At 36.8% G+C, this 27,351-nt stretch overlaps 2 protein-coding genes and 1 pseudogene across 22 annotated transcripts in view; 1 reads left to right on the forward strand and 2 right to left on the reverse strand.

Moving 5' to 3' along the window:
* Positions 1-13,640, reverse strand: part of RBM41 (RNA binding motif protein 41) — a 67,930-nt gene extending 54,290 nt beyond the window's left edge. For 6 of the 16 annotated variants that reach the window (XM_055267097.2, XM_055267094.2, XM_063635240.1 and 3 more), the window contains exons 1-5: positions 12,390-12,525; positions 10,290-10,406; positions 9,505-9,697; positions 8,996-9,200; positions 7,042-7,113 (exon numbers count right to left, since the gene is read on the reverse strand). In XM_055267097.2, coding sequence (XP_055123072.1) covers positions 7,042-7,113; positions 8,996-9,200; positions 9,505-9,697; positions 10,290-10,406; positions 12,390-12,496 — 694 coding nt within the window. In that variant the 5' untranslated portion in view covers positions 12,497-12,525. Of the gene's footprint in view, positions 1-6,144; positions 6,180-7,041; positions 7,114-8,995; positions 9,201-9,504; positions 9,698-10,289; positions 10,407-12,389 lie in introns of all 16 variants that reach the window. The other 10 variants (XM_063635243.1, XM_063635239.1, XM_063635238.1 and 7 more) reach the window with 6 other exon arrangements.
* Positions 13,641-16,985: 3,345 nt separating this feature from the next.
* Positions 16,986-27,351, reverse strand: part of NUP62CL (nucleoporin 62 C-terminal like) — an 82,264-nt gene continuing 71,898 nt past the window's right edge. For 5 of the 6 annotated variants that reach the window (XM_063635245.1, XM_063635246.1, XM_063635248.1 and 2 more), the window contains one exon: positions 16,986-17,899. In XM_063635245.1, coding sequence (XP_063491315.1) covers positions 17,713-17,899 — 187 coding nt within the window. In that variant the 3' untranslated portion in view covers positions 16,986-17,712. The remainder of the gene's footprint in view (positions 17,900-27,351) is intronic. The other variant, XM_063635250.1, reaches the window with a different exon arrangement.
* LOC129475370 (general transcription factor 3C polypeptide 6-like) lies at positions 23,856-25,901 on the forward strand (annotated as a pseudogene).

Here is a 27,351-nt window from a genome sequence, read left to right on the forward strand (position 1 = left end):
GGGTATATACCCAAAGGATTATAAATCATGCTGCTATAAAGACACATGCACACATATGTTTATTGCGGCACTATTCACAATAGCAAAGACTTGGAACCAACCCAAATGTCCAACAATGATAGACTGGATTAAGAAAATATGGCACATATACACCATGGAATACTATGCAGCCATAAAAAATGATGAGTTCATGTCCTTTTTTTTTTTTTGAGATGGAGTCTCGCTCTGTCGCCCAGGCTGGAGTGTGCAGTGGCGCGCGATCTCAGCTCACTGCAAACTCTGCCTCCCGGGTTCACACCATTCTCCTGCCTCAGCCTCCAGAGGAGCTGGGACTACAGGCACACGCCACCATGCCCGGCTAATTTGTAGGGACATGGATGAAGCTGGAAACCATCATTCTCAGCAAACTATCGCAAGGACAAAAAAACAAACACCGCATGTTCTCACTCATAGGTGGGAATTGAACAATGAGAACACATGGACACAGGAAGGGGAACATCACACACCAGGGCCTGTGGTGGGGTGGGGGGAGGGGGGAGGGATAGCATTAGGAGATATACCTAATGTTGAGTTAATGGGTGCAGCACACCAACATGGCACATGTATACATATGTAACTAACCTGCACGTTGTGCACATGTACCCTAAAACTTAAAGTATAATAAAAAAAGAAGATCTAAATGTATTATTTGTTCAAGTAGCTAATCAATTGAAAGACATTTTTCATTTTTATCATTTTCTTTAGATAGTTCATGGTAGGCATATGTAGACCATGGAGTCTGACAAGTATACAAGTCATGTTAAAACCCTAAAAAGAAAGAAGAAATACTGGGGATGACTGAAGTTATTTGGAATATAAAAGGGATAGGATCCAGCACAAAATTATACAAATTAGCCTTAAGCAGAAAGGACTTCTCTAGCACTGAGTCAAGAGGGAAGAAAACAAGGGTGAGGATACAGAAGTCAGCAGAGCATGAAGCAGGAAATGGATGAAAGTTCTTGCTGATGGCAGTTTCCTTTGAAATAGGATGGAAGACTGTTAAAAATGACAAAATAGTAGGAAAGGAAAGAGTAATGAGAATCTAAAATAGTATTTATAAGGAATGAAATAGTGAGCTGACTAGGGACTAGGAGATAGATTGTTGAACAAGGGAGAGGCTCTAACCAATAACAGAGACGAGAAAGTTGTACAGGCAATAATCAACAAAGTTATGATTTCTTTCTAGCAATGCCCAGAAGTAATGATGTAGAAATAGAGAAGGCAATTAGTTTGGTTGATTTGAGTTTGAGGTTTTGCTGGGTGGATGTGATACATAGACAAGGAAGCAAAGAGAATGATTCATTGTCAAGATGGGTGGTTAAATAATGGATGATAGAGTCTAAGTGAGATTTGAAAGGAAGAAGAAATAGAAAGGGACTGACAGATTGGGAGAAAATTAAAAGGTCAAGGAACTGGAGATATAAACAGGGTTGAAGAGATGGTATGTGAATTTAAGAGAGTTATGTGAGCCAGAAGGATAAGAAAAAGGTTGTAGTCAGAGAGTACCATATTATAGTTGAAGATTTCAGAGGAAATATATTTCTAGAGATAATATATGTTTCTTTCTCACTGCTTCAAGGTTAGAAAACGGGATATGTATAACTCCAGAAAAGTTTGTCTCGAGATATAGTAAAATCACACTTAATAAACCGATAAATCTTTTCCAATCACATATACAAGTGCTGTGGACAAAAGTACAGACTTTTGTGTAAGGACAAACATGGATTTAAGTCCCAGCATGGCCACTTAATAATTGTGATCTTAAGAAAATCACTTATGCCCCCTGAAGCTCAATTTCATTTTCTGTAAATTGGGTATAATACTGTACTAACTCATAGGGTACTGTAAGGTTTAAATTTGATAATTTACAAAAATACTTAGCAAGGACTGGCACAAATAAGTCCTCAAAATTAGTAGCTATTAGGACTTGTTTCTGGGTAAGATGAAGTAAGCACACTTCACTCTGTGACTCCCATTGAATAAAGTTATAAAACCTGGAGAGAATGTATGGTACATTTAAATGCTATGAAGAGTGAATGGTAGCAGGAGGAAGGGGTAAGAAACCAGGAATTTGAAATAACAAAGAACTCATGCCCAGAAGAGACATGGCATAATCAAATTGCTGAAAATAAAGAGAAAAAAAAACATTAAAAAAAACCTCTTACATTTATGGTAAATTGATTTTTCACAAAGATATTAAGACAATTCAATGAAAAAGAATAGTCTTTTCAACTAAAGGCACCAGGACAATTGGCTATCCATATGCTAAGAGATGAATGTAACTCAAACAGTGAGGTTTGTAGCATTTCGACTTTCCATCATCCCATCTCCCCTTCTCTAGCTTTGCAGTAGCCTTGAAAATCAACAACCTTGCAACAACAGAAGCTGCAAAACCCAGCAGCCTATCTGAAACTGGAGTGGCAGACCAGTTCTGGAGCACCATAAAAGCCCCATCCTTGGAGAATTTTCACTATTTTACCTGGATGGAACTATCTGACCTGCCTGGCACTTCAATGAAAAGCCACATTCTGAGATGTCATTGGTATGACAATTACAGTAGAAAGTATGGGAGGTAGAGAACAGCTAAACAAAGTTTTTTAATATAATTGAAATTAAGTTGGTTTTAATACAAATTAATTTATTTAAGCCAAGAGGCTAATTGTAATCCCCAGAGCAACCGCTAACACACACGCACATACACAAAAATAGTAAAAGAGGCAAGAAGTTAATTAAAATGGCACATTGGAAAAATCTATTTAACATAAAAGAAGGAATAAATGGAGGAACAGAGGAAGAAAAAAGATACAAGAGAAACAGAAAACAAAAAGCAAAATAGCAGATGTAAATACTTAACAGACTCTAATTAAATACATTAAAATAAATGAACTAAACTCTCCAGTCAAAAGGCAGAGATTGAAATAATTGATTAAAAAGAGAAAATATAATCCAAACTATCTGCTGTCATGAGACACACTTTAGGTTCAAAAACACAAATAGATTAAAAGCAAAAAGATGGAAAAAGATGTCCCATACAAATAAGAACCAAAGTGGAGCTGAGTTTTAGAAATTTGAATCTTCTTTCTGTTTAACTTGATCAGTCTAGCTAAGGGATTATAAATTAGTTGATCTTTTCAAAGAACTAACTTTTGGTTTTGTTGACTTCCTCTATTATTTCCTCTATGTCATTTATTTTTGCTCCATTTTTTATTATTTCTTTTCATCAGCTTAATTTGGATTTAGTTTGCTCTTCTTTTAATAAGTTCTTAAGGTGGAGATTTCAGTTATTAATTTGAAATCTTTCTTCTTTATTAATATGGGCATATACAGCTATGGGCATTACAGCTAAATATCCCCCTAAACACAGATTTTATTTTACTCCATAAGTTTTGGCATTTTGTGTTTTTAATTTACCTCAAAATACGTTCTAATGTTCCTTTTGATTTCCTTTTAATTCATTGACTGTTTGGTAGAGTGTTAATTTCCACATATTTGTAATTTTCCTAAATGTCCTTCTGTTATTTGTTTCGAATTTCATTCCACTATGAACAGAAGTGGCAAGAGTGGACATCCTTGTCTTATTTTTGATCTTTGGGGAAGAATTTCAACTTTTCACCATTAATTATGAGGTTAAGTATTAACACACAAATGTGGCCAAGTGATTTCTGACAAAAATGCAAAGGCAAGTAAATGGAGAAAGGATACTCTTTTAACAGTTGGTTCTAAAACAACAGGACATTTGAAGCCAAAAAAAATAAGTGAACTTTAACCTAAACTTCATACCTTATATAAACATCAAGTCAAAATGGATCATAGATCTAAATGTAAAATGTATAACTAAATAACTATCAGAAGAAAACACAGGAAAATATCTTTTTCATGAACAGGTAGAGTTGTTAGATACATATAAATGCACAAACATAAAAAGCAACCCATGAAAGGATCAACTGATAAACAAGATTTTAGAAGACTTGAAAACATTTTCTCTGAGGTAAAAGACTTATACACTGAAAACTACAAAATGTTGCTGAAAGGAATTAAACAAGACACAAATAGACACCCCATGTTCATGAATTAGAAGACAATACTGTTAAGACATCAATACTAACCAAAGTGATATACAGATTCAATGTAAGTCCTACCAAAACGTCAATAATATTTTTTACAGGAATAGAAAAATCCATTCTAAAATTCATATGGAATCTCAACCAATCCCCAAATATCCAAAACAATTGTGAAAAAGAACAAAGTTGGAGTTCTCACACTTCCTGATTTCAAAACTTACTACAAGGTTACAGTAATTAAAACAGTGTGGTACTGGCATAAAGACAGGTATATATAGTCAAATGATTTTTGAATAGGGTGCCAGGATCATTCAGCGTGGAAAGAACAGTCTTTTTTCAACAAGTGGCACTGGGAAAACTGAATATCAACATGAAAAAAATGAAGCTGAATTTTTACCTTAATACCATATATGAAAATTAACTCAAAAGGTTCAAAGACCTAAACATAAGAGCTAAAGCTATAACACTCTCAGAAGATAACATAAGGAAAAGCCTTCATTTCATAACAATGGATTTGGCAATGATTTCTTGGATATGACACCAAAAGCATAGACAACAAAAGAAAAAAATCGACAAATTGGACTTCATCGAAATTAAACACTTTGTGCATCAAAGGACAGAGTGAAAAGGCAACTCTTGGAATAGGAGAAAATATTTGCAAGTCATATATCTTATAAGGAATTAATATACAGAATATATATAGAACTTCTACAACTCAACAACAAACAAGAAACTTATTTTAAAAACGGACAAGAGATCTGAACAGATACATCTCCAAAGAAGATATACAAATGGCCAAAAAGCATATGAAAAGATGCTCAACAGCACTAATCATCAGGGAAATTGAAATCAAAACCACAATAAGATACCATTTCACACCCATTAGGATGGCCATTATTTTTTAAGAAAAGAAAATAGTAAGTGTTGCCAAGGGTATGGAGAAACTGGAACTCTTATCTTATGCATTGCTGGTGGGAATGTAAAATGGTACAGTCTCTATGGAAAATGATATTGCGGTTTCTCAAAAAATTACATGTAGAATTAACATGTGATCCAGCAATTCCACTTCTGAGTATATAGCCACAATAATTGAAAGCAGGTATTCAAACAGATATTTGTACATCCATGTTCGTAGCAGCATTATTCACAAAAGCTAAAACATGGAAACAACTTGAGCATCCATCAATTGATAAACAAAATGTGCTATATACATACAATGGGATATTATTCCACCTTAAAAAGAAAATTCTGACACATGCTACAACTTACATGAATCTTGAAGATATTATGCTAACTAAAGCCAGTCACAAAAGGACAAATATTATATGATTCCACTTATATGAAGCACCTAGAGTAGTCAAATTCATAGAGACAGAAAGTAGGATGGTGGTTGCCAGAGGCTGGTGGGGGTGGAGAAAACGGGGAGTTAGTATCTAATAAGTACAGAGTTTCAGTTTGGGAAGATGAAAAATTTCTGGAGATGGATGGTTGTGATAGTTGCAGAACAATGTGAAAGTACTTAATGCCATAGAACTACACACTTACAAATGGTTTAAATGGTAAATTTTATGTTATGTATATTTTACCACAATAAGAAAAGTTTGCTCTGCAAAAGACACTGTTAAGAGAATGAAAAGACAAGCTACAGACTGGGAGAAAATGTGTGAAAATCACATATCCAACAGAAGATTGTGTTTAGAATATACAAAGAACTCTCAAAAGTCATCAGGAAGAAAATAAACAACCCAATTATAAAACAGCAAAAGATTTGAACAGACACTTTAGCAAACAGGATATAAGGATGGCAAATAAGCACATGAAAGATGTTCAACATCATTAGCCATTAAAGAAATGCAAATTAAAACTACAGTGAGGTACCACTTCACAGCTATTGGAATAACCAAAATAAATACTGACAATACCAAGTGCTGACAAAGATGTAGAGCAACTCGAACTCTCATACATTGCTGGTGAAAATGCAAAATGGTACAGCCACTCTGGAAAATGGTTTGGCAGTTTCATATAAAGTTAAATATACACTTACCATATGACCCAGTAATCCCACTTCTAGATATTTACCTTAGAGAAATAAAAACTTATGTTCACAAAAAAACCTGTACAAGAATGTTCATATCAATATTATGCATAGCCATCATAACGTGGAAACAACCCAAATGCACTTCAATGGGTGAATGGATAAACAAACTTTGGAATGTCCATAAGATGAAATGCTACTCAACAAAATGAATGAACTATTGATACACGCAACAACTCAAATGAGTCTAAAAGGCATTATGCTGAGTGAAAGAAGCCAATCTCACAAGGTTACATGTTGTATGATTCCATTTACATGACATTTTCTAAAAGATAAAACTACAGTGATGGAAAACAGTCAGTGATTGTCAGGAATTATGGTGGGTTGGGAATGACTATAAAGGGACAGCATGAGGGAGTTTTTTAAGGTGATGAAGCTATTCTCTCTCTTGATTGTGGTGGTGGTTACATGAATCTACATGATTTACAATTCACAGAATTGTACACCAAAAAAGAAGAAGCCCCATGCAATTTTATTGGAAGTTCATTTCAAAAGTAAGAAAATATTTGCTATCATATCATCATCATCATCATCAATAATTATACTTTACTGATTAATAAAAATATTCAGAATTATTTGTGAAATGGGATCTAAAAATCATTAAGGTCAATTTATGTCTGGTACAATAATTTAAATGTATAGAGAAAAAACAACAGCACTAAATGTAAAAAGCTTTACAACTTCTACTAACTCCTCTCTTTAATATTCTGTATCAGGATAATATGCTCCCTCTGGATCATTTCCTATAAACATTGTCATATACTGAATATGGAATTAAATAAGTGCTCAACTGGGACCCTAGGTTACATTCCTAAATCTAACACTATAAGAAAACTCTCGACTTGCCTTTTGTGCCTAATTTTATCTTCCTCTTCATTGAGGTCATGTACTTGTCTGCACTTGTCTTTTTGTGGTATGCTGTGAAGGTTTAAAGCAAGGAGTTTCAAAGATAGGAAACAGAACAGATTCATACACCACCCACCCTCCACCCCAAATACCAGGTACTGCTCTAAGTGATTTACATGTATTATCTCACTTAATCCTCTTAGTAACCCTGTAACATAGCTACTATTAATATTCTCATTTTACAGATGAAGATACTGAAGCATAGAGAGGTAACTTGCCTAGCATCTCACAGCTAGTAAGTGGGGGAGCCAGGATGTTCCCAGGCAGTCTGCCTCCAGAGCCCATGTTATTAATCATTATGCTAAATGTCTCTCCACAAAAGGTTATTCATTTGTTCATTCATTCCTTCCTTCACCACTGCTCTGCCATGTCTATGGTCTTTCTATCTCTAACAAATCATTCATCCATTCTCACGGCCTTAACATGTTATCTAAGGATAGATGATTCCCAGTTCTATATATCTAGTTCTGACCTCTCTCCTGAGCTTCACTGCTGCATTTCCAACTGTCTCCTCAACATCTGCATTTGATGATCCTGCCATTCTCACAAATTTAACATGTTTAAAATCAAACTCATCATCCTTCCTTGAAATTTCCCCACAAAGGCTTTCTTAATTTTGCCAATTGGTAAGTCACACAGCCTTGAAACTTCTGGATTATCTTTGACACATACCTCTGCATTGACCTCCCTCCTTCATTTTCAGTCAACAAGTTTTATTAGTTCTTCCCTTATAAACCTACCTCTCTCCAGTTTCACTGCTATCACTCTAGACCAAGTCTTCATGCCTAAATGACTGTAATATCTCCTAACCATTCTCCCTGCTTCCAGTTCTTCCTCTCTCTAATCCTATTTATTGACCACCAGATTAATAATTTTCAAATATGGCTTTTATCATGTCACTTCTGGTTCAAAAACCTTCAACCATATTGAAACTAACTGATAACTAACTCTGTATAGGTCTATACTAGTCACCAAATACAGTTCAAAATTTTTAGCTACCTTTCTAACCTCGTCTCACATCTCCTCCATAGTTAGCACACTCCGTAGTGCTCACACCATCTGTTGCAACTGAAATGTCATTACCTCTCTTTTCTAAAGAATAGGTAGTATTAAAAGAACATTTAAATCTTACCTCCTCTGAGAGGCCTTCTTCAATCACACCAATACACAGTGGCCTTTGCCTCCTCTGAACTCCAACAACACTTAACAAATGTATCTAGTATTCTCACTAAATGTTACATGTTTATCTCTCCAACCAGACTATACTTGGCACAAGGTGAGGAACCATTTCTTAAACTTCCATGCACCTTCCACAGCGTCTAGTAAAACTTATCTGTCAAACTAAATCCTTCTAGTAAAGACACATACTATTTATCCATGTATTTTGTGCTAATCTGTAGTTCAGCCTAAAGACCCTTCACAATCTAGCTTCGCCCCCCCTTCCTTCCAGTGTCACCTCCTGTCATTCCCTGCCACTTCTTCTACTCCTGCCACATTAAACTTCTCATTGTTCCTTAGACACACCCGGTTCTTTCATAATCCTGTTGCTATTTACTATCTTTAATGTCCATTCCCCTTTATTTACCTGACAAATGCCCGTTGATCCATCAGGAGTTAGTATAAATGTCAACTTCTGACTCCCCCAACTAGACTTAGATGCTCTGTGTTCTGCGCTACCTCAGCATTTTATTCAAATCTCTATAATAGCAGTTTCCATGTTGTCATGCAACTAACTGTGCACATATTTGTCTCTCTTATGGTATTCTACATTCCTCAAAAGTAGTGACAATTCGTCTTTCCCCTATTCCCTTCACTAACTCTTCATATTTAATGCCCTGCTGTTTAATCTTTCTCTCAGCGAAAGAATATATCAAAGTCAGTGGGGATCACATACCTTGGTAATAAAGAGCCTTAAGGAAGGAGTGACGATCAGCTCCCTGAAATAAAGACTTTTCTATTTCCATTTCTCGCCGGGTCAGCTGTTTGCTCTTTGCAAATCTCTGTGGCAGGCAAAGAATGCGCTGACGCTCCGAGATCCTTTCTTCAATATCTTGAAGACGGTTCTGTATTGCTTCAGGAGTTGCCCTCAGTCTTGTCTTCTGAAACCAGAGGAATGAGATGGCATATATCATGGAGGACACAACCTGAACATGATGATCTGGTGTCTCAAGTAAAAAGATGACCTGGGCCCAGAAATGAATGTTTACAGAAAGTGTTAGCTAAGAAGTTAAAGAACAGCTTCTCTTTTACCAACGTCTGCATTCTAAAAATCAAAGAAGATTCAGACACCAAGCTCAGTTTTGTGAGAACTAAAAACGGAAAGGCTCTCAATGCTAAAATGAAGATATTTTGCTCTGTTTCCTTGAGGAGAAAAACAAACAAAAAAAACATTACCCCACTCACCTTTTCACCTGAAACATGGCTCTTCCAGATCAAGATTTCTGTTTCATTAAGCCCTAATTCCCTGAGAGAAGCAGTTTCCTGGTCCTTCTCATGCAGTGTCTGGAATTGGGACAAAGTCATAGTCCCAGCTGCTTCCTTCCCAAAGGGCTTGTACATAGTACCAGGAGCAAAGCTCTCTTTCTTAGACATACATCTGCAAAACGTGCAGGAGGACAGTAAGAACATCTTGAGGTTACTACCATTCACAAAAATGGAGGTTCAACACTGTAAGAGGTACAATGAAACTCACTAGCAAATTTTCTCTTACATCTTATTTCTAAGCTGAAGCACCACTGCAACAAAATGGAACTCCATCAATAGTCCCCTCATCCAGGAATAATAAACTAAATCAACAAATATTTATTGAGTACTTACTATGCATCAGATACTCTGCTAGGTACTAAGGATTTAATAGCTTTATAAAAAAGTAAAAATGGCTCCTGCTTTTGTGGAAAAACAGTGGAACAGAGGCAAGTAAACAGGCAATGATAATATTGGGTTACAAGTGCTATGTTGAGGGAAATACAGGATGCTGTAGAAGAACATAAAATAGGTACTTGGCCCAAACTTAGTGAGATATGGGAGGCTTTCCAGAGGAAGAGACACAGAATTAAAACCCTGCCTAATACATTGAAGTCTAACAAAGAAAGGGAGGTGGGAGAGGAACATTCCATCTAGGCTTTAAGAGAGATCTGTCACCTGGAGGTGAGAGTCTATGATACTCTGTTTGCAAAATTAATACCTACTCCTCAATGGAGACAGAAGTATCAAGTTGATGCTGAAGGAGGCTTTTCAGCTGCCTCTCCCCTTCTGTTTCGAGCTCCTCCAGGACATGCTCATCACTCTTCACACAGCTGTTTACCCTGGAGTAGATATAAGAATATATACAGAAAACAGAAGAGACGGTGAGTCTCAAAATATATTCCTTATCTATATTATCTACCATTACTGACCCCATTTATTCAAAGACACTTCTCCAACAATTCATTGCCCTTTATCATTTAGTCCATGAACACTTACTAAATAAATACCTGTTTACACAGAAGGTGCTATGCTAGGTACTGAGGGAAGTCAAAGGTGTTTAAGACATAGTCCCTGTCCTCAAGAAGCCCACAATCTATTTAGGGAGAAGAAACGTGTGTGTATGTGTTGCATGCATGTGCCTTGGCGGCGGGGGGAGGAGAGAATAATAACACATAGAAGCATATGCCAAATTAGTAGAAATTCACAGAAGAGAAAATTGGGAGATAAAGGTGGTAAAGGAAGACTTCAGAAAGGTACTCTTAAGCTGACATTCAAAGGTGTGTGATGAAGAAAAGCAACAGGGAAAGAGTACAAAAGGGACAGTAATACATACAGAAGGATAATGAGAAATAGTAATTTATCAAGCAGTTAAGTGACACAGTGCAAGTGATGGTTTAGACAGATGAACGTGGTCATAATATGCCATATTCAAAGGGAAGAAACAAGAAGAACTAGTTATGAAACTACTGAAGTTAAAAGGTGATGAAGGTCTAGACTTAAATGGTAATAGTGAAAATGGAAAGAAAGGGTTAGATCAGAGAAGCCTTTTGGAGGCAGAGGCAAGGAAGTCAAAGATAATCCCAAAATTTCGGTCTGTGTAACTGAGAGAACAATGGTACCAATGAAGGAAAGACAAAGCTCCAGACGGAATAAATGATTTGGGAAAGGGAAAGTCAGTATTGTTTTGGCCACGTTGAGTCTAGTACCTTTTACAATAGAAACGCCAGCATGAAGTATCAGGAATACTTCAAATACATGACTAGGAACATTTTGTTTAGAGATAAATTCATATGTACTAGAAACCATTTGCTTTTTTAAAAGCAAGGGAATTAGTAACACAAAATTCCGGATAGTGGTCACCTCAGGGGGGAACGAAGGGAGGGAAGAGACACAGTAGACTTCTAAGGGACTGGCAATGTCCTATTTCTTAAGCTTGTAGTGGATGCGAACCTCTATTATTCTTTAAGCTGTATATATACATTATACATTATTTTGCATGGATGAGATATCGTAAAAAAAAAGTTAAAGGTTTCAGGCAGGCAAAGTCAGAAATGGTTTTTGAAAAGATGCAAGGAACTGACAGTGCAGGAAAGCATATCAATAAGAATTTTAAATGCACTGCACTATTCCAGAGTGATGATTCTACTTGCAGAGTGAATCTAAAATTAATTTAAGCCTGTCAATAGTTGGGAGGCTCAGGCCATTTAGGCTCAAGCGGCCATTTACCTCAGCACCAGTAAGGGGAACTGGGCCCAGCAATGCCTTCCACCTCCCCTCCCCCCACCCCATAAATCGAACCACTTTGGTGCTGTCCTTCTACATTTAGAAACAAAGTACCGCTCCCTTACTTTATGATTGGAAAGCCCCACATGGTTTCGGGTAGTCTTTAACACACAGACGTTGCAAATAAATGCGCCCGCCCCGAGCCTTTCTCAGGTGGCGGTGGAGGTAGGGGAGGAGGGGGAGGGGCTGGCCCGAGGTACCTCCAACTCCAGCGCCAGGAATTTGTCAGCCTCAAACCCTTTTGCCTAGCTGGGTCCGGGTGAAACGACGAAGCCGCGGCACCCGGCCAGCTCCCGGGGCCCGTGCCGGGGGGGCATTCCCACAGCAGCCGGCCCCGGTGACAGCCCTTCCTGAACTTCGCTCTGCAGGCCTGTTCAGCCCGTCTCCCCTCCTCCCGTCTCCTTTGTCGTGTTCCCGCTCCCACGAAGCCGCATCCCGAGAACGTGCAATACCCAAACCAGAAAGCAATAGAAGCCATTTTCAAAAGAAAATGTAGAACAGAGCTCCCCTTGCCGCCTGCTCTTCAGACAAGTCCTTACCTCTTCATGTTTCCACAGGCCTCTACCTCCAACTTGGGTAAATAGGCCGCGGACCTCAAGTCCCAGAACTCCACGCGGCGGACTCTAAGGGGATTGTGATGGAGCATGGGGCTCTGGGAATTGTAGTAGCACAGAGCTATGGCAACAGAAAGAGAAAGTAGGTCTCAAGTGACAGGTATGCTGAACATTGTCCAAATATTTATTTTGAATTTCTCATTTAGGTTCAAAAGAAGACCCAAAATATCCAGCTCATAAAACGAGTCACCTTTGATTTCTTGGTTCTCTCATCCATTACTACTAATTCCTGGCTCTTCTGTAATTTCCTTTGAACTTCTTATCAACACTGCTTTTCTTTCAAGGATTTATCCAGCCTACCTACCGTTTCCAGTCGAGTCTCTGCTTCATCCTTCACGATGTAGCCAGTCATCAGACACGAGTCTGACTATATCACCTGTGCTAATGGTTCTTCTCTATCTGTAACAAAGACTTGAGAGTTTTCTCCACTCAGAATCAGAAGTCTGTGTGTATTCAGGCCCACATATGTTTTATTGATAATTATGGTGAATCAAGAAAGAGGTATAGTATAGTGGTTAAAAGCATAGGCTCTTAGTTCCCAGAAATGGAAATGCAAATGTCTTTAAGTGTATGGAAAGATGTCCAATCTGACAAATTTTAAAGTGCACTGACTACCAGTACTCCTTAAAACTAGCAAGGTCATCAAAAACATGAGAATCTGTCACAGCCAAAAGGAACCAAAGGAGTCGTGATGACTAAAGTAATGCAGTATCTTGGATGGGATCCTGGAACAGAAAAAAAGACATGAGGTAAAAACTAAGGAAATGTGAACAAACTATGTTCTTTAGTTAATAACAAGGTTCGTTAGCTGTGACAAATGTATCAGAGTTATGCAAGGGAAACTGAGTTGTAGGTATGTGGAACTTTGTACTATGCATCTTTTCTGTAACTAAATCTGTTCTAGAACTTAAAGTTTATTTTTAAAAGTACACTAAACTACCATTTTTCACCTAACAGGTTGGGAAAGATCCAAAAGTTTGATAACACACTTGTTTTATTGAGATTGTGGGGAAACAGGCACTCTCAATACACTAGTGGTAGGAATATAAATTGGTACAACATCTATTGGGGGCAAATGAGGATACTACTAAAATCATAAATGTACTTTCCCTTTAAAGCAACAATTCAGTTATGAATAGAATCCTCAATACTATATATCCTGTAACCTACTATCATTCCTTGCAACATTGTTTATAAAAACAGAAATGAAAATATCCAAGAACATACTATGAAAATGTACCATTCAATGAAAAACTATGCAGCAGTTACAAAGATGGCAAAGTTCTCTATGAACTGCTACTGAACAATCTCCAAAATATAGTTAGTGCAATAGCAAGGTGCAGAATGATATGTATACTATGCTTCTATTTGCATAAAAAGGGGAGCTCTAGTCACTTAAAAACTTATATATATGTGTGTTTGCTTGTATATGCACAAAATGTTTGGGAGAACTTACAGACAAATGATGAGTGAATGCCTCCAGGTAGGGGAACTGGATGGCTAAGGGACAAGGGCAGAAAAAATTCTTCACGTATCTTTTTGCGCCCTTTGAATTTTGAACCCATGACTACATTACCTAGTCAATACTTTTTTAATTAAAGAGAAACCCTCTTACATCTCAAGGAGCCAAAGAAGAAAAGATTGTAGGTAATGGTGGGGGGCGGGGCACACTACTTGGATTTGAATCTCACTTCTCAGTTAACAGTATAGCACAACAGGGTTTTAGAGGCAATCTGGACTTGAATTTTTGCTCTGGTAAGTTACTAGACTATGTGGGTTTCAGTAAGTTTCTTAACTGGTCTAGGCCATTTTTCTCATCTGTAAAATGAGGATACCTCCTAAGAATAGGGTGACTGTCAAGCACATACAAAGGTATGGTTTTAAAGTTATCCCATGATTGAGTGGTAATCTATGAGTAAATAGTCAAATGTTAATCAGTAGATTTAGATTTATCCAAACTGCTTTGTATTGCCATGCTCAAGTTAGAGCAAAGGACCAAAAAGCAGCTACTGAAAACATTGTAGAATTTCCTGTCCTGAGAACTTCTATCAGATTGAAAATGTCATGGTGAGCTACCTAAGACCTGTCACATGCAAATAACTGTGCTCTTGAAGCATAAAGGTGAATGACTGCAGGCATAACATGTACCACTTTGTAGCTTTGGCACAGAACATGAACTGAATATAAGTATAAACAAAATGGGGGGTCACATCATTGCCTGCACCAGGTAAATCCTATATGGTGGTAGAGCTGAATTTTGTGGCTCAACCAATCTGTCCAAATTGACATATTGACAAGGAAATGGAAAAATACACCAAGGTTGCTAGTGTGCTTATCCCCTGGGACAGTGGCAAAGGGTGGAACAAATATTACACCAACCATCACACCAAACTTGTGTACAACTTCTAATAAAACATATCGCCTATTGATACTGAAATGATACACACTACATTGCAAATCCACTAGGTGGGATGAGTGGAGAATGAATAGCTAAGATACATATTCACATAGCTGTGGAATTGCAACTGGAAAGCAAGGTCATAAGAAGTACTCTACATACCTGTGTATAACTGTAACCAGTGCAAGTGATAGGTACAAAAAGACAAACATTCAGAAAATTACACTAAAAAGAAAACCAGGCCATTTCTAATTCTGCCAAACTTGTTAACTGTGTAATAATAGCTATTCTGTTTCCCACAACATCCATCTCCCCAGCTTAAAAGGACATCAGACAGTGTATACAAAGCCTTGGCGATCACTAAATGTTATACATGGGCACAGAGATCTTACCTAATTTCACAATTTTACCCTTAGAAGAATTTATGACAAACTGAAAAATATGCCTCATTTGTCTTTCTGTCAATTTAACAAGGTTTGTTTAATTAATCCATAAGCTCCTTTTTAACAGAGACACATTTTCTGGGTTTGTATGGAAGAAGATGTTAAAACCAAAAATCTTCTCTTAAATCTACTCACCATCTAATATTAACAGTAAAGAACTGTGCAAGTCTTTCAAATTTCCCAAATGAAATAGCATAAATGCTGTTATAGAGAACACATATAGCATCTTTTCAAAGGATTAAAAAATGTGTATATACTGGGATAGTGTCAACATTTTAAATTTAAGAATTCTTCAGCTAATATATCAGCTGGTTAACAATGGTTACAAGGGGCTGAAGACTCTAGTGCCTAACATAAATGGTGCTTTAACATTACTGGTAAAAATAGCTTATTTCTGTATTTCTGACCTTTTGATTAAGATTTGTTCAATGTGGCTGGGCACGGTGACTCACGCCTGTGATCCTGGCACTTGGGAGGCACTTGGGAGGCCAAGGCAGGTGGGTCCTTTGAGCCCAGGAGTTCAAGACTAGCCTGGGTAACATGACAAAACCCCGTCTCAACAAAAAACTCAAAAATTAGCCAGGTGTGGTGGTGTGCACCTGTAGTCCCAACTACTTGGGAGGCTGAGGTAGGAGAATTGCTTCAGCCCAGCAGGCAGGGGTTGCAGTGAGCCAAGATCACGCCACTGCATTCAAGCTTAGGTGACAGAGCAAGACCCTGTCTCAAAAAACAACAAAAAAAAATTGTTCAACAATGTCATTTCTTTACATGTTAGAAATGGTCAGGAAGAATCTTAGAGATGATTTAGTCCAATGTACAATTCCAGACAGTACACTGAGATCACCCTGTAAGTCTTAATAACATTACTAGATCAATCTAGAAGCCAGTTGCCATCCTCTGGCATCTTCTATGTACTGGGAAAAACACTAGAACTCCCACTGAAGATAATGTAACAATAAGATAGTATAAGCAGTATTGTAGTCTCCTTTTTCTTTATTTCACTTAGGAAATACAGAGTAAGCACTCTACTGACAGTGAAAAGACATAAAGGAATCTCAAAACTTCAGAGAAATGAAAACCAGTTTCTTCTCACAAAACAGTTTGGGAAACCCTAATATGATCCAACTCTTTCATTTATGGACAAAGATAATGCCCAAGATGAAATTATTTGTCCAGTTAATTAGCCAGGAACAAGACCAGAGTCAGTGTTTCCTCTGATAAACTATATTCTCATTACTGAATGTAGAACTTGTACACAGACTACTTTATAAGAGTTGAATCTCCAAAAGCAATGGGAAAAAATGTCTTTAGTATTACTATTATCTACAGTATAAGAGTAGTAATACTAAACTGAAAAATTAGAGATTACTAAAGATTATACTTAAAAGTTGTGTTTATCTACAGAAATCATCCACAAGATTATACGAGTTCTGGATTATTTTCACATTCTATAATTCTGCGTGGTTACAAAAACTTACTGGATAAGAAGCTGCTGCTTGGAAAAGTTTGAGTAGAAAAAAAAGAGTCCATGTCAATTTTGGCATTTAGTCTGCTCATAAGACTAATCATTACTAATATTCATTTCAAAAATATTTCTTCGTGTAATGTGTACCCGCCAGGATGGTCGCGTGCAATCAGTACAACAGAAAATTTAGCTCAATAAATTATAGGTGACTGAGCTCTATTCACTTAAAAACTTTTAATAGTTAATTTCAGTATTACATATTTTTTTAGGACATTACCTTTATTTATGACTTAGGTGAAACATGAAACACAGGAGACCAGACTGTTCCAAACCTAAGAACAAGGCTTATTTAAAACAAAACCAAACAAACAAACAAACAAAAAAACAAAAAAAAGAAAAGCAAACAAATACATGGAAATCACCAACTATAAATCATATGCTAAAACCAAATAAAATGCCAGTATATCCATACATTAAAAATAACCAAATTCCTTGTAACTTACCTTTCCTTAACCTTTTAATAATAATCTACCCTAACTTTTCCTCCCTGCTCTGAATCTCTATAACACACTTTCTATAATTCATACTGCACTTCTTTATATTATCTATATTGTTTTTATGCAGACAAGCGTTAATTATATCTCAAACTAGACAGTAGGTTCCTTTGAGAAGAAGAGACTTTACAGTATCTAGCACTATAAGGTTGGCATGTACTTTTGGCAAACATCACCTTACGATTCAACTGGAGTGAGAAGGATGATGTTTACTGATGCCAGGGAGAGTAAGACATAAATTACACATATAGGGTCAGCATCTAAGAGGCTGCTGTCTGGACAAAGGGGCTAGTATAATTTTGATTTTCTAATACTAAAAACAAAACTAAGGTATAATTCTCAACAGTACAATACTTAAATGAAAAAAAGGATGCACAATTCATTACAATCAAGATGAAATATTAAGTATAAATACTACTCTATTTAACATCAGAATTTGTAGGCAATAATCCAGAAATGACACGCTGAAGATATGGTCATTCAATAAAAAGCAGTGTTCACATTGCGTGCATGCTCCTTGTGACGATAATCCTCGAAAACCCATGTTACCTCTTCTACCTTCCTTCGCAGCATGCCTATAGGAGAAAAAGTCACACAATAATTAATCTAAGGCCAAAATATCCCATGAACATAATTTACATATTCCTTTCAACACACGATTAACAAAATTTTACATAGCAATTTCAATAGCTTTAAGTTTTAGAAAACACATAAAAAAAAAAACACTCATCTATCTGTTTGGAAACTGTGAAAACAATGGACAAGACTTTTTTTTTTCTGCTCTCCCTAGCTTTCAGGCAAATAACTGTCTAGTTGACATTTACGTTTTGTTAGGATGAGGTGTTAACTGCTTTTTGACTCATTACACCCTAAAAGTGACATACAGGGTAGTCATTAAATTGGGAGTATAGGTTTTGGTGGGTCTTAGCTACCTATAAGCAAATGAGTGCACTCAGTATATTTACATTTCTGTTCTTTTCCAATAATGATTTATTTAACTTGGTGGTTCTTAAATTTTCTCAGGGGCAGAGTACCACAGAATACCATTAATTTTACCATATGAAACAGTTAACTTTCTGCTAGTAAAACTAAGCTGTTGAAGTAAGCATGATACTCTGAGTTTTTCTATTAACACGCACAAATAAACTTGGTCATTTCTTTTAGTGTCCATTAATGGTTACTCGTGAATAAGCCATAACTGGTGCCCAAGAAGAAAAAGAATTTACAAGAGAAATACTAAAAAATTTAAACGATATACAGCTGACTCTTGGAAAACATAGGTTTAAACTGCACAATTCACTATACATGAATTTTCTTCCACTTCTGCCACACTTGAGACAAGACCACCCTCTCCTCTTCCTCCTCACCCTGTTCAACATGAAGATGACGAGAATGAAGAACTTTATGATGATCCAATTCCACTTAATAACTGGTAAATGTTTTTTTTCTTCCTTATGATTTTCTTAACAACATTTTCTTTTTCTCTAGCTTACTTTATCATAAGAATACAGTATATAATAATACATATAACATGCAAAATACGTGTTAATCGACCATGTTAGTGGCAAGGCTTCCATCAACAGTAGTCTATTAGTAGTTACGTTCTGGGGAGTCAAAAGTTATATTTGGTTTTTTACTGTGTAGGGATTAGCACCCCTAAACCCTTCATTGTTGAAGGGTCAGCTGTAACATACTTTAATTTTCTTCACCCAATTAGAAAAACCTAATGTTACCCAGTTTTTAAAGTATAATACCTCATTTTATCTTATAAAGACATTCTGCAAGATAATGCAAGATAAGGACAGTGATTTCAATGCTGGCTGTCTATAAAAGGCCAGAAAAACATTATGTTCAGCCTGGCAAAATATATCTCCTTTTTGTTGTAATAACTAACTGCGGGGTGCAATTTTTTTCCCCTAAATAACAGTTTTTAATATGATGGAAGCACAGATGAGCACTACAACAAACCATTAACTCGAGATCAGAAGTGTCAACGTAGGCACATTCTAGTAATTTGCTGATTGATACATATTAAATGCAAAGGGGTACATTTATAATGATTTTAAAAATCAATAAACTGTCAAGAAATACAAGTCAGCATTATTAAGAGAGCCTTACTATTAGCATTTTGTCATGTCTTCTAATTGAATTCCCAGGACTATTTCTGTATTAACATACTTTAAATTTTTTAGGACTTTCATTCTTTAAGGGCAAATACTGCACCTAGGTACTTAATGCACAGAATTTTGGTCCCATGACAAGCATCAGTGATTGACTGGTTCCTGCCAGCATATTAAATATGGCATACACATATTGACATTATTAAAAAAACTGTACTAAACAATATGAAAATAAGAAAACAATTTCGTTCACAATAGCATCAACAAGAATTATAATACTTAGGAATAAACTTAACAAATGAAGTATAAGACCTGTACACTGACAACAACATTTCTAAGAAAAACTAAAGAATATCTAAGAAAGTGGAGATATATTCCATGTTCATGGATTAAAAGACTCACTATTGTTAAGATGGCAATTCTCCACAAATTGATCTACAGATTCAATGTAATCCCTATGAAAATTCTAGCAGGCTCTTTTTATAGAAATAGACAAGCTTAATTTAAATGTATATGGAGAGGCAAAGGATCCAGAAAAAAACAATCTTGAAAAATAAGAACAAACTGTAGGACTTAACACTATCTAATTTTAAAACTTAATCAAGTAATCAAGACAGCATGATATGGGCAATAATAGCCATAGAGATCAATGAAACAGAAACAAAGTCCAGAAATAAAACCTTATAAGGTACCAAGGCAATTCAATGGTAGAAATCATAATCTTTTTCAACAAATGGCTCTGGGACAACTGGATATCTACATCCAAATGAAATAAAACCCCCACCTTTAACTATATACAAAAATCAACTCTAGATGGATTATCAATCTAAATGTAAGTGCTAAAACTATATTTTAAAAAACAACAAGAGGCTGGGTGCTATGCCTCATGCCTGAAATCCCAGCACTTTGGGGGGCCGAGGCAAGAGGATCACCTGAGGTCAGGAGTTCGAGACCAGCCTGGCCAACCTTGTGAAACCCTGTATCTACTAAAAATACAAAAATTAACCAGGTGTGGTGGCAGGCGTCTGTAATCCCAGCTACTCAAGAGGCTGAGGCAGGAGAATCACTTGAACCCGGGAGGTGGAGGTTGCAGTGAGCTGAGATTGTGCCATTGCACTCCAGTCTGGGTGACGAGAGAAACTCTGTCTCAAAAAAAAAAAAAAAAAAACCAAGAAATGTCCATCAACTGATGAGTGGATAAACAAAATATGGTATGATTGTACAATGAAATGATACACAGCAATAAAAAGGAATTAAGTACTGATACATGTTACAACATAGATGAATCTTGAAAATATTATGCTAAACGAAAGAAACCAGACACAAAAGGCCACATATAATATGATTCAATCTATATAAACTCTCCAGAAAAGGCAAATCTATAAAGACAGAAAGTAGATTAGTGGTTTCATGGGGTTTGGGATAGAAATGGGGAATAACTGCAAATAACGCCAAGAGAAAATTTTGGTGGTAACAAAAGTGTTCTAATACTGGATTGTTTGATGTCTGTACAACTCTATAGGCCTAACTAAATGGCTATTGGTTAAGGTGGTGTATTTGTGTATTTTAAAATATTTTAAAACAATTATTTATTATTCTCAAAAGATTTTGGTGAAGCTGCTTCCAGCCAGTGTCATTCTGTTTTGGAGACAGATGTTTTCTTCAACTTAGCCTTTTGCAAATACTTTAGGTAAAGATTCAAAAAAGATTAGGAAAAGAGATTTAGTCATTAAACCCAAACACAGATTTCTAGAAACTGTAATTAATGCTTTAAGAAAATTTTAAGTTATATATATAAAAATTATTAGATGAGATTAAATTCACTGTCAAAGAACACAATGTACTTTCATAAACAATGCTATATAGTATATCTCTCATTTCTTCCAGAAAAAAATTGAGGCGGTGAGATAAAAAAATATCCTGACAGGAAAACAGTTAAAGACACAAACAGGCAACTTATAAAATGACACACAAATTATTTATACACATTTTCAAAATACTCGACCTCATTAGTAACCAGAGGAATGCAAATTAAACCAGGAAAATATTATTTTAACCTATAAATTTTGGTAAAGAATGATCATGATGGTGGTGGTGGTGGTGGTAGTAATTACAGGAGTGGTACTGGAAAGAGTGCAGAAAAATGGGTCCCCCCCAATGAATTTCTGGTGAAAATATAAATTAGTACAACCTACCTGGAAGGATAGATACCAAAAGCTTTTAAAACAGACATTACTACTGATTTAGCATTTTAACTTCTAAGAATTTTATTTATGTCCAGTAACCATGGATGTACACCTTAAAATTTACCTACAGCTAGGTTTTTACTGCAGCGTTATTTAAAATAGCAAAAAGTTTGAAACATTAACTAATACCTAACAATGGGCTATTAACTAAACAAACTATGGTATATCCATATAATGCAATATTTAGCAGCCATTAAATGTAGAATGTTTAATAACATGGAAAGATGGTCATGTACACATGTCTGTTAGCTTTGTATCTCTTTCTCCACCAAAAGCTAAATACAGTATGCTGTGTAAATATCAGGCAACAAATAAATTGAAACCATATATTGGACCCTAAGCTCATGCCGGGCATTGCTAAATTCTGAAGATAAAAAAATAATTAAGATATTATCTCTATCAAGAAGCTCAAATTCCAGTAAACAGACATGTAGACAAATAACTGCAATATTATATGATAAATGCTAATACTACATTATGTAGAACACAGCCTGGATACAAAGAAGGGGATAAACAACTATTAGAATGATGAGCCAAGGAAGTCAAGGAAGGCTTCACAAAGCATCTTGACATGGGAGCAGCTACCAGGCAGACGATGATGGGGTAGAGTACTCCAGGCAAAAGAAACTGAACATCCGAAAATATAGATGAGGAAAGAATATCAGGTGTTTAGAAAACCATAAATACTTCTTCAAGATGAGGCTAGAGAACCAGATAGGGGTTAGATTATGCAGGGTACTTTGTGTATCATGCAAAGAATCGAATTTATCATTGGGCAATGGGAACTAGTGAAGGGTTTTAATAAAGAGATGACTAGAATAGAGTGTGACTTTATCAAGATCATCTTGACAGTATTGTGAAAGTGAATTAGAATGGGGTAAGACTAGGGGAAGGAGACCACTAAGGTTACCAGTTAGAGATTAAGCACATGCATTTACCACTGCTCCATTTCAAAACATTTGTCAAATAGCAGTAAAGATATTTTTAAAAGAAGAAGAAAAAGACAAAAGCATAAAATCCTAAGGACAAAACAAGAAAGGAGACAACAAAAAAACTATGAAAATTGCAACTGGATTTGTATGAGAGAACCCTAGAAAGAACATGGAATTAGTAGAGCTAGGTAATTCAAAGTGATATTGAAAGTGGAGCTAAAAACAGAATTGTGAAAGCATAAGAAACAGACCCCTCCTCTCACCCACATCCTACATCTGGGCAATTCTCCCTACCCAACTCCTGGAGATAATTTTCCTTTGGAGAGGGTGAACCAAATAAGCTATGGATCAGGGACACCAGGCAGAGCAGAGGGCAAGTATTCTGTACAAAAACGGGAATTAAGTCAAAGTTATACAGGGATAAAGTGAAAGCCTACAAGCTGAACACTGAGCCTGCAGTCTCTTCTCTAACAGTTCTCAGAACACCGGCTTAACACCAGGCTTATCTCTAGCCAGGAGCTGGAAGTTTCTTCTCCAGAGAATTTGACCAGCTAAAGAGATAAATCCTGAAGATAACAGTTAGAGGTCTCCCAATGAAAAGGTCTAGCCAAATTATCCTATAGTAAGTTAACAAGCCCCACCTACAAAACTTATCAATGTATCATTCTTGAATATAAATGGACAACCAAGAATCACCAGATATTTGAGGAAAGCCTCTAACATGAGAAAGACTGAAACAAAACAGAAGTATAAAGAAAGCTAAAAGAAATACTCCAGAAAGAATAAAATATACATTTAAAAAATCATTAATATCCTCAAAGAGATAATACTGAATTCACGAAATAAGAACAGGATGCTATTTACAAAGTACATATATATAATCATAAAACAACACAACAAGCTCTTGCAAAATTAAACTTATAGCAGAAATCAAAGATCAGTAGAAAGACAAAAAGTTGAGTACATACCCCAGAAAATTTAACAAAAATATAACGAGAAAATAGGAGAGAAATTAAATTTAGATCAGTCCAGGGCATCAGACATTAGAAAAAGAGTATTTCCAGAAAGAATGAGCAAAAACTTAATTCAAGAAAATAGACCCAAACTGAAAGAAATGAACTCCTTGAGTCACCAATAATGGGCTCAGTGGATGAAACAGATCCACACCAAAACGCGTCATCTGATATTTCAGTATTTTGAGGAAGATCCTAAAACCTTCCATTGAAAAACACAATGAAAAGTTCACATGAGGTTCAGGAATCAAAATGGCCCTCAAAGTTAGAAAACAACAGAACAACTTCTTCAAAAGTTCCAGGGAAAATTATTTCCAAGCTAAAATTCAATACCCGATATTATCGATTAGATGTGAAGGTAGAATAAACACCTTTTCAGACAGGCAAGGTCTCAAAAAGTTTACTTCCTATGCACTCTTTCTGGAAACTGCTAGAATATGTGCTATATCAGAAACCAGGGAATAAACCAAGAAACAGAAGTATAAGTAAGAGCCATGAAACTGGAGAACCAACAAAGAGTAGAGTCAATATAAGAATGCTGTGGAAGACAGACCATAGCCGAGCAGCAGACCAAGAAAGCAACAATTAAGGACTGTAGTATGGAGATTAGAGGACTCTGGCAGAGATGAATCAAAGATGCAACTGATAGATTTACAGTAAAAGCAGGGACTTAGAGAATAAATTATTGAAAGTATATGGAAAACTAAGTAAATAAAGAAATAAGATTCAAAGGAAAATAAAACTTGTAAAAGGAAGAAGACATAATATAGTATGCTACATGGCCAGGCTGCAAATAACATTTATGCAATCATAATTCAAATATTAAATATTGATTTATGTGAAATTTATAATATATACATATTAGGATGAGGAAAATATGTGTGTGTGTATATATATAATATGATATGATATGATATGATATGATATGATATAAAAGAGTTAAATCCTCCCCTCCACCCATTTTGGAAAGTCAGTACAGAAGGCCTAATATGGAAAAACTAAAAAGCAACACTACGTGATGTTTAAAAACATAAAAACAAATAGTTGCAAAATTTAGCTAAAATAATTGAAAGTGATTGCCCCTAGGGAGTAAGAAAATAAGGTATGGACAAGGAGCTGATGTTTCTCATAAACCTGAAAAAAATTATATTTTCAAGGTGGGGGACAAAGAAAGCCTGAAATAGGGATGTGGTAGTGGGAAACTAGTGAAGAGAAAGGATTCAAGAGCTATTTAAGAAGTATAATCATCATCACTTACTGAAGAAATAGAAATAGCCTGCGTTAGATTCCTGAGGAAATAGCAGTAGTCTTTTGCTGAGAAAAAGAAAAGGAGTTACAGATCTGGGAGACCCCGGAGAATATGAAAATGAGTTTAGTTTCAGACAAGTTTAATTTGAGCCTTTGGGATACCTATGTGCAGATGTTTGTTAACATGGAGCTTTATAATGGATAGTAAAAGAACCATTAGTGAAACTGACAGTTGGAGATAACAACTAGGGTTTTTTAATTGCTGATTATCAGAAATGCCTTAAAAGAGAATGCAGGGCCGGTACTCAAGATGGCAGCTCTGGGAGGGCATGGCCAGTGACTAGCAGGCGAGGCGCTGTGGGACCAAGGCCGTGGCCCACTAGCAGGGTCTGGAGGACAGAGAAGAGGAGGAAGAGGAGGAGCAGTTGGTTCTAGTGGAATTATCAGGAATTATTGATTCAGACTTTCTCTCAAATGTGAAAATAAATGCAAGGTTTTGGGCATTGACACTGAGAGGCCCATTCTGCAAATGGGCACAGCTGTGTCTTTGCTGGGGAGTATGAAGACACTCTTGGGACCTGTGTTATATTTGAAGAAAATGTTTACCATGCTGATACACAAGGCAATAATAAAACAGTGCTAAAATATAAATGTCATACAATGAAGAAGCTCAGCATGACAAGAACTCTTCTGACAGAGAAGAAGGAAGGAGAAGAAAACATAGGTGGGATGGAATGGTTGCAAATAAACGATAATGATTTCTCCTATCAACCCAACATGATTTGTAGCTTTCTACATGAAAATGAAGACGAAGAAGTGGTAGCTTCAGCCCCAGATAAATCTTTGGAATTGGAAGAGGAAAAGATTCAAATGAATGAGAGTTCAAACCTGAGTTGTGAACAGGAGAAACCAATGCACTTGGAAATAGAAGATTCTGGTCCTCTTATTGATATACCTTCTGAGAAAGAAAGTTGTTTTTATGGAAACTCAAATGCTGCCTTAGAAATCACTCCTAGATGAAATGTTTCCCATAATAACTTGTCAAGAACTTTTTAGAGTTCTTACATAAAAATAATTGCTGTGTAGCTTTCAGTCTTTTAATATTTTATTGCATTTTACTGGCTATACACACATATCCAGTCATAACACAACTTATTTTACCAGAATCATTTGGGACCAGACATGAATTGGATTTTTAAAATACAGTTTGGGCCGGGTGCAGTGGCTCACACCTGTAATCTCAGCACTTTGGGAGGCCGAGGTGGGAGGATCACTTGGGCCTAGCAGTTTGAGACCAGTCTGGGTAACGTGGGGAGGCCCCGTCTCTACAAAAAAATTTTTAGAATTAGCTGGACATAGTGTCGTGTGCCTGTGGCACCAGCTACTGGGCAGGTGACCTGGGAGGATGGCCTGGGATGGGAGGTCGAGGCTGCAGTGAGTTGCGTTTGCGCCTCTGTACTCTTGCCTGGGTGACACAGTGAGACCCTGTCTCAAAAAATAAGTAAAATGAAATATTTGTAAATGACTTTAGGGACCCTTCTGAGTCATTTAAATTCAAGGTTTTATTAAGGTAAGTATATAAGTTTTCCTTTGAGGCTGTTACAAATTACTTCAAACTCAGTGAGTTAACACAAATGTATTTGTCTTGTAGTTTTGTAGGTGAAAAGTGTGACATGGGTCTTACCTGGCCTAAATTCAAAGTGCTGGCAGGAATGCATTCCTTTATGGAGTTTTTGGGGTTGGAGGCAAATCCATTTCCTTGTTTATTCAGGTGTTGGCAGAATTCAGTTCTTTGCAGTTGAAGGATCAAAGTCTCCTTTCCTTGCTGTCTGTTAGCTGAGGGTCATTTCTAGCCTCTGAAGGCTGCCTTCATTCCTTGGCTCATGATCCCCTTTTCTTCAGAGTCTGCAATAGTGGGTGAAGTCCCTCTCCCATTTTGAATCATTCCTGTTACTTCTTCCATCATCCCTCTCTCTGACCTACCCTGCTGTCTTCCATTTCCACTGTTAAATGTCTGTTTGATTACTCTGGGCCCACGTGGATAATCTCCCTATTTTAAGGTTGATAACTTTTTTTTTTCCTTTGGGACAGGGTCTCGCTCTGTTGCCCAGGCTGGAGTGCAGTGGCGTGACCACAGCTTACTACAGCCTTGAACTCCCCGGCTCAGGCAGTCCTCCCACCTCAGCCTCCTGAGTAGGTGGGACTGCAGGCACGCACCACCATGCCTGGCTGTTTTTTTACATTTTTTTTTAAGAGATGGGGTCTCATTATGTTGCCCAGGCTGGTCTTGAACTCCTGGGTTCTGGTGATCCTCCTGTCTTGGCCTCTCAATGTGCTGGGATTGCAGGCATGAACCACTGCACCCCACTGAAGGTGTATAACATTAATTCTGGCCAGGCACAGTGGCTCACGCCTGTGATCCTGGCACTTTGGGAGGCGAGGCGGGTGGATCACGAGGTCAGGAGTTT

The sequence above is a fragment of the Symphalangus syndactylus genome, chromosome X, assembly GCF_028878055.3.
Source record: "Symphalangus syndactylus isolate Jambi chromosome X, NHGRI_mSymSyn1-v2.1_pri, whole genome shotgun sequence".
NCBI lineage: Eukaryota > Metazoa > Chordata > Mammalia > Primates > Hylobatidae > Symphalangus > Symphalangus syndactylus.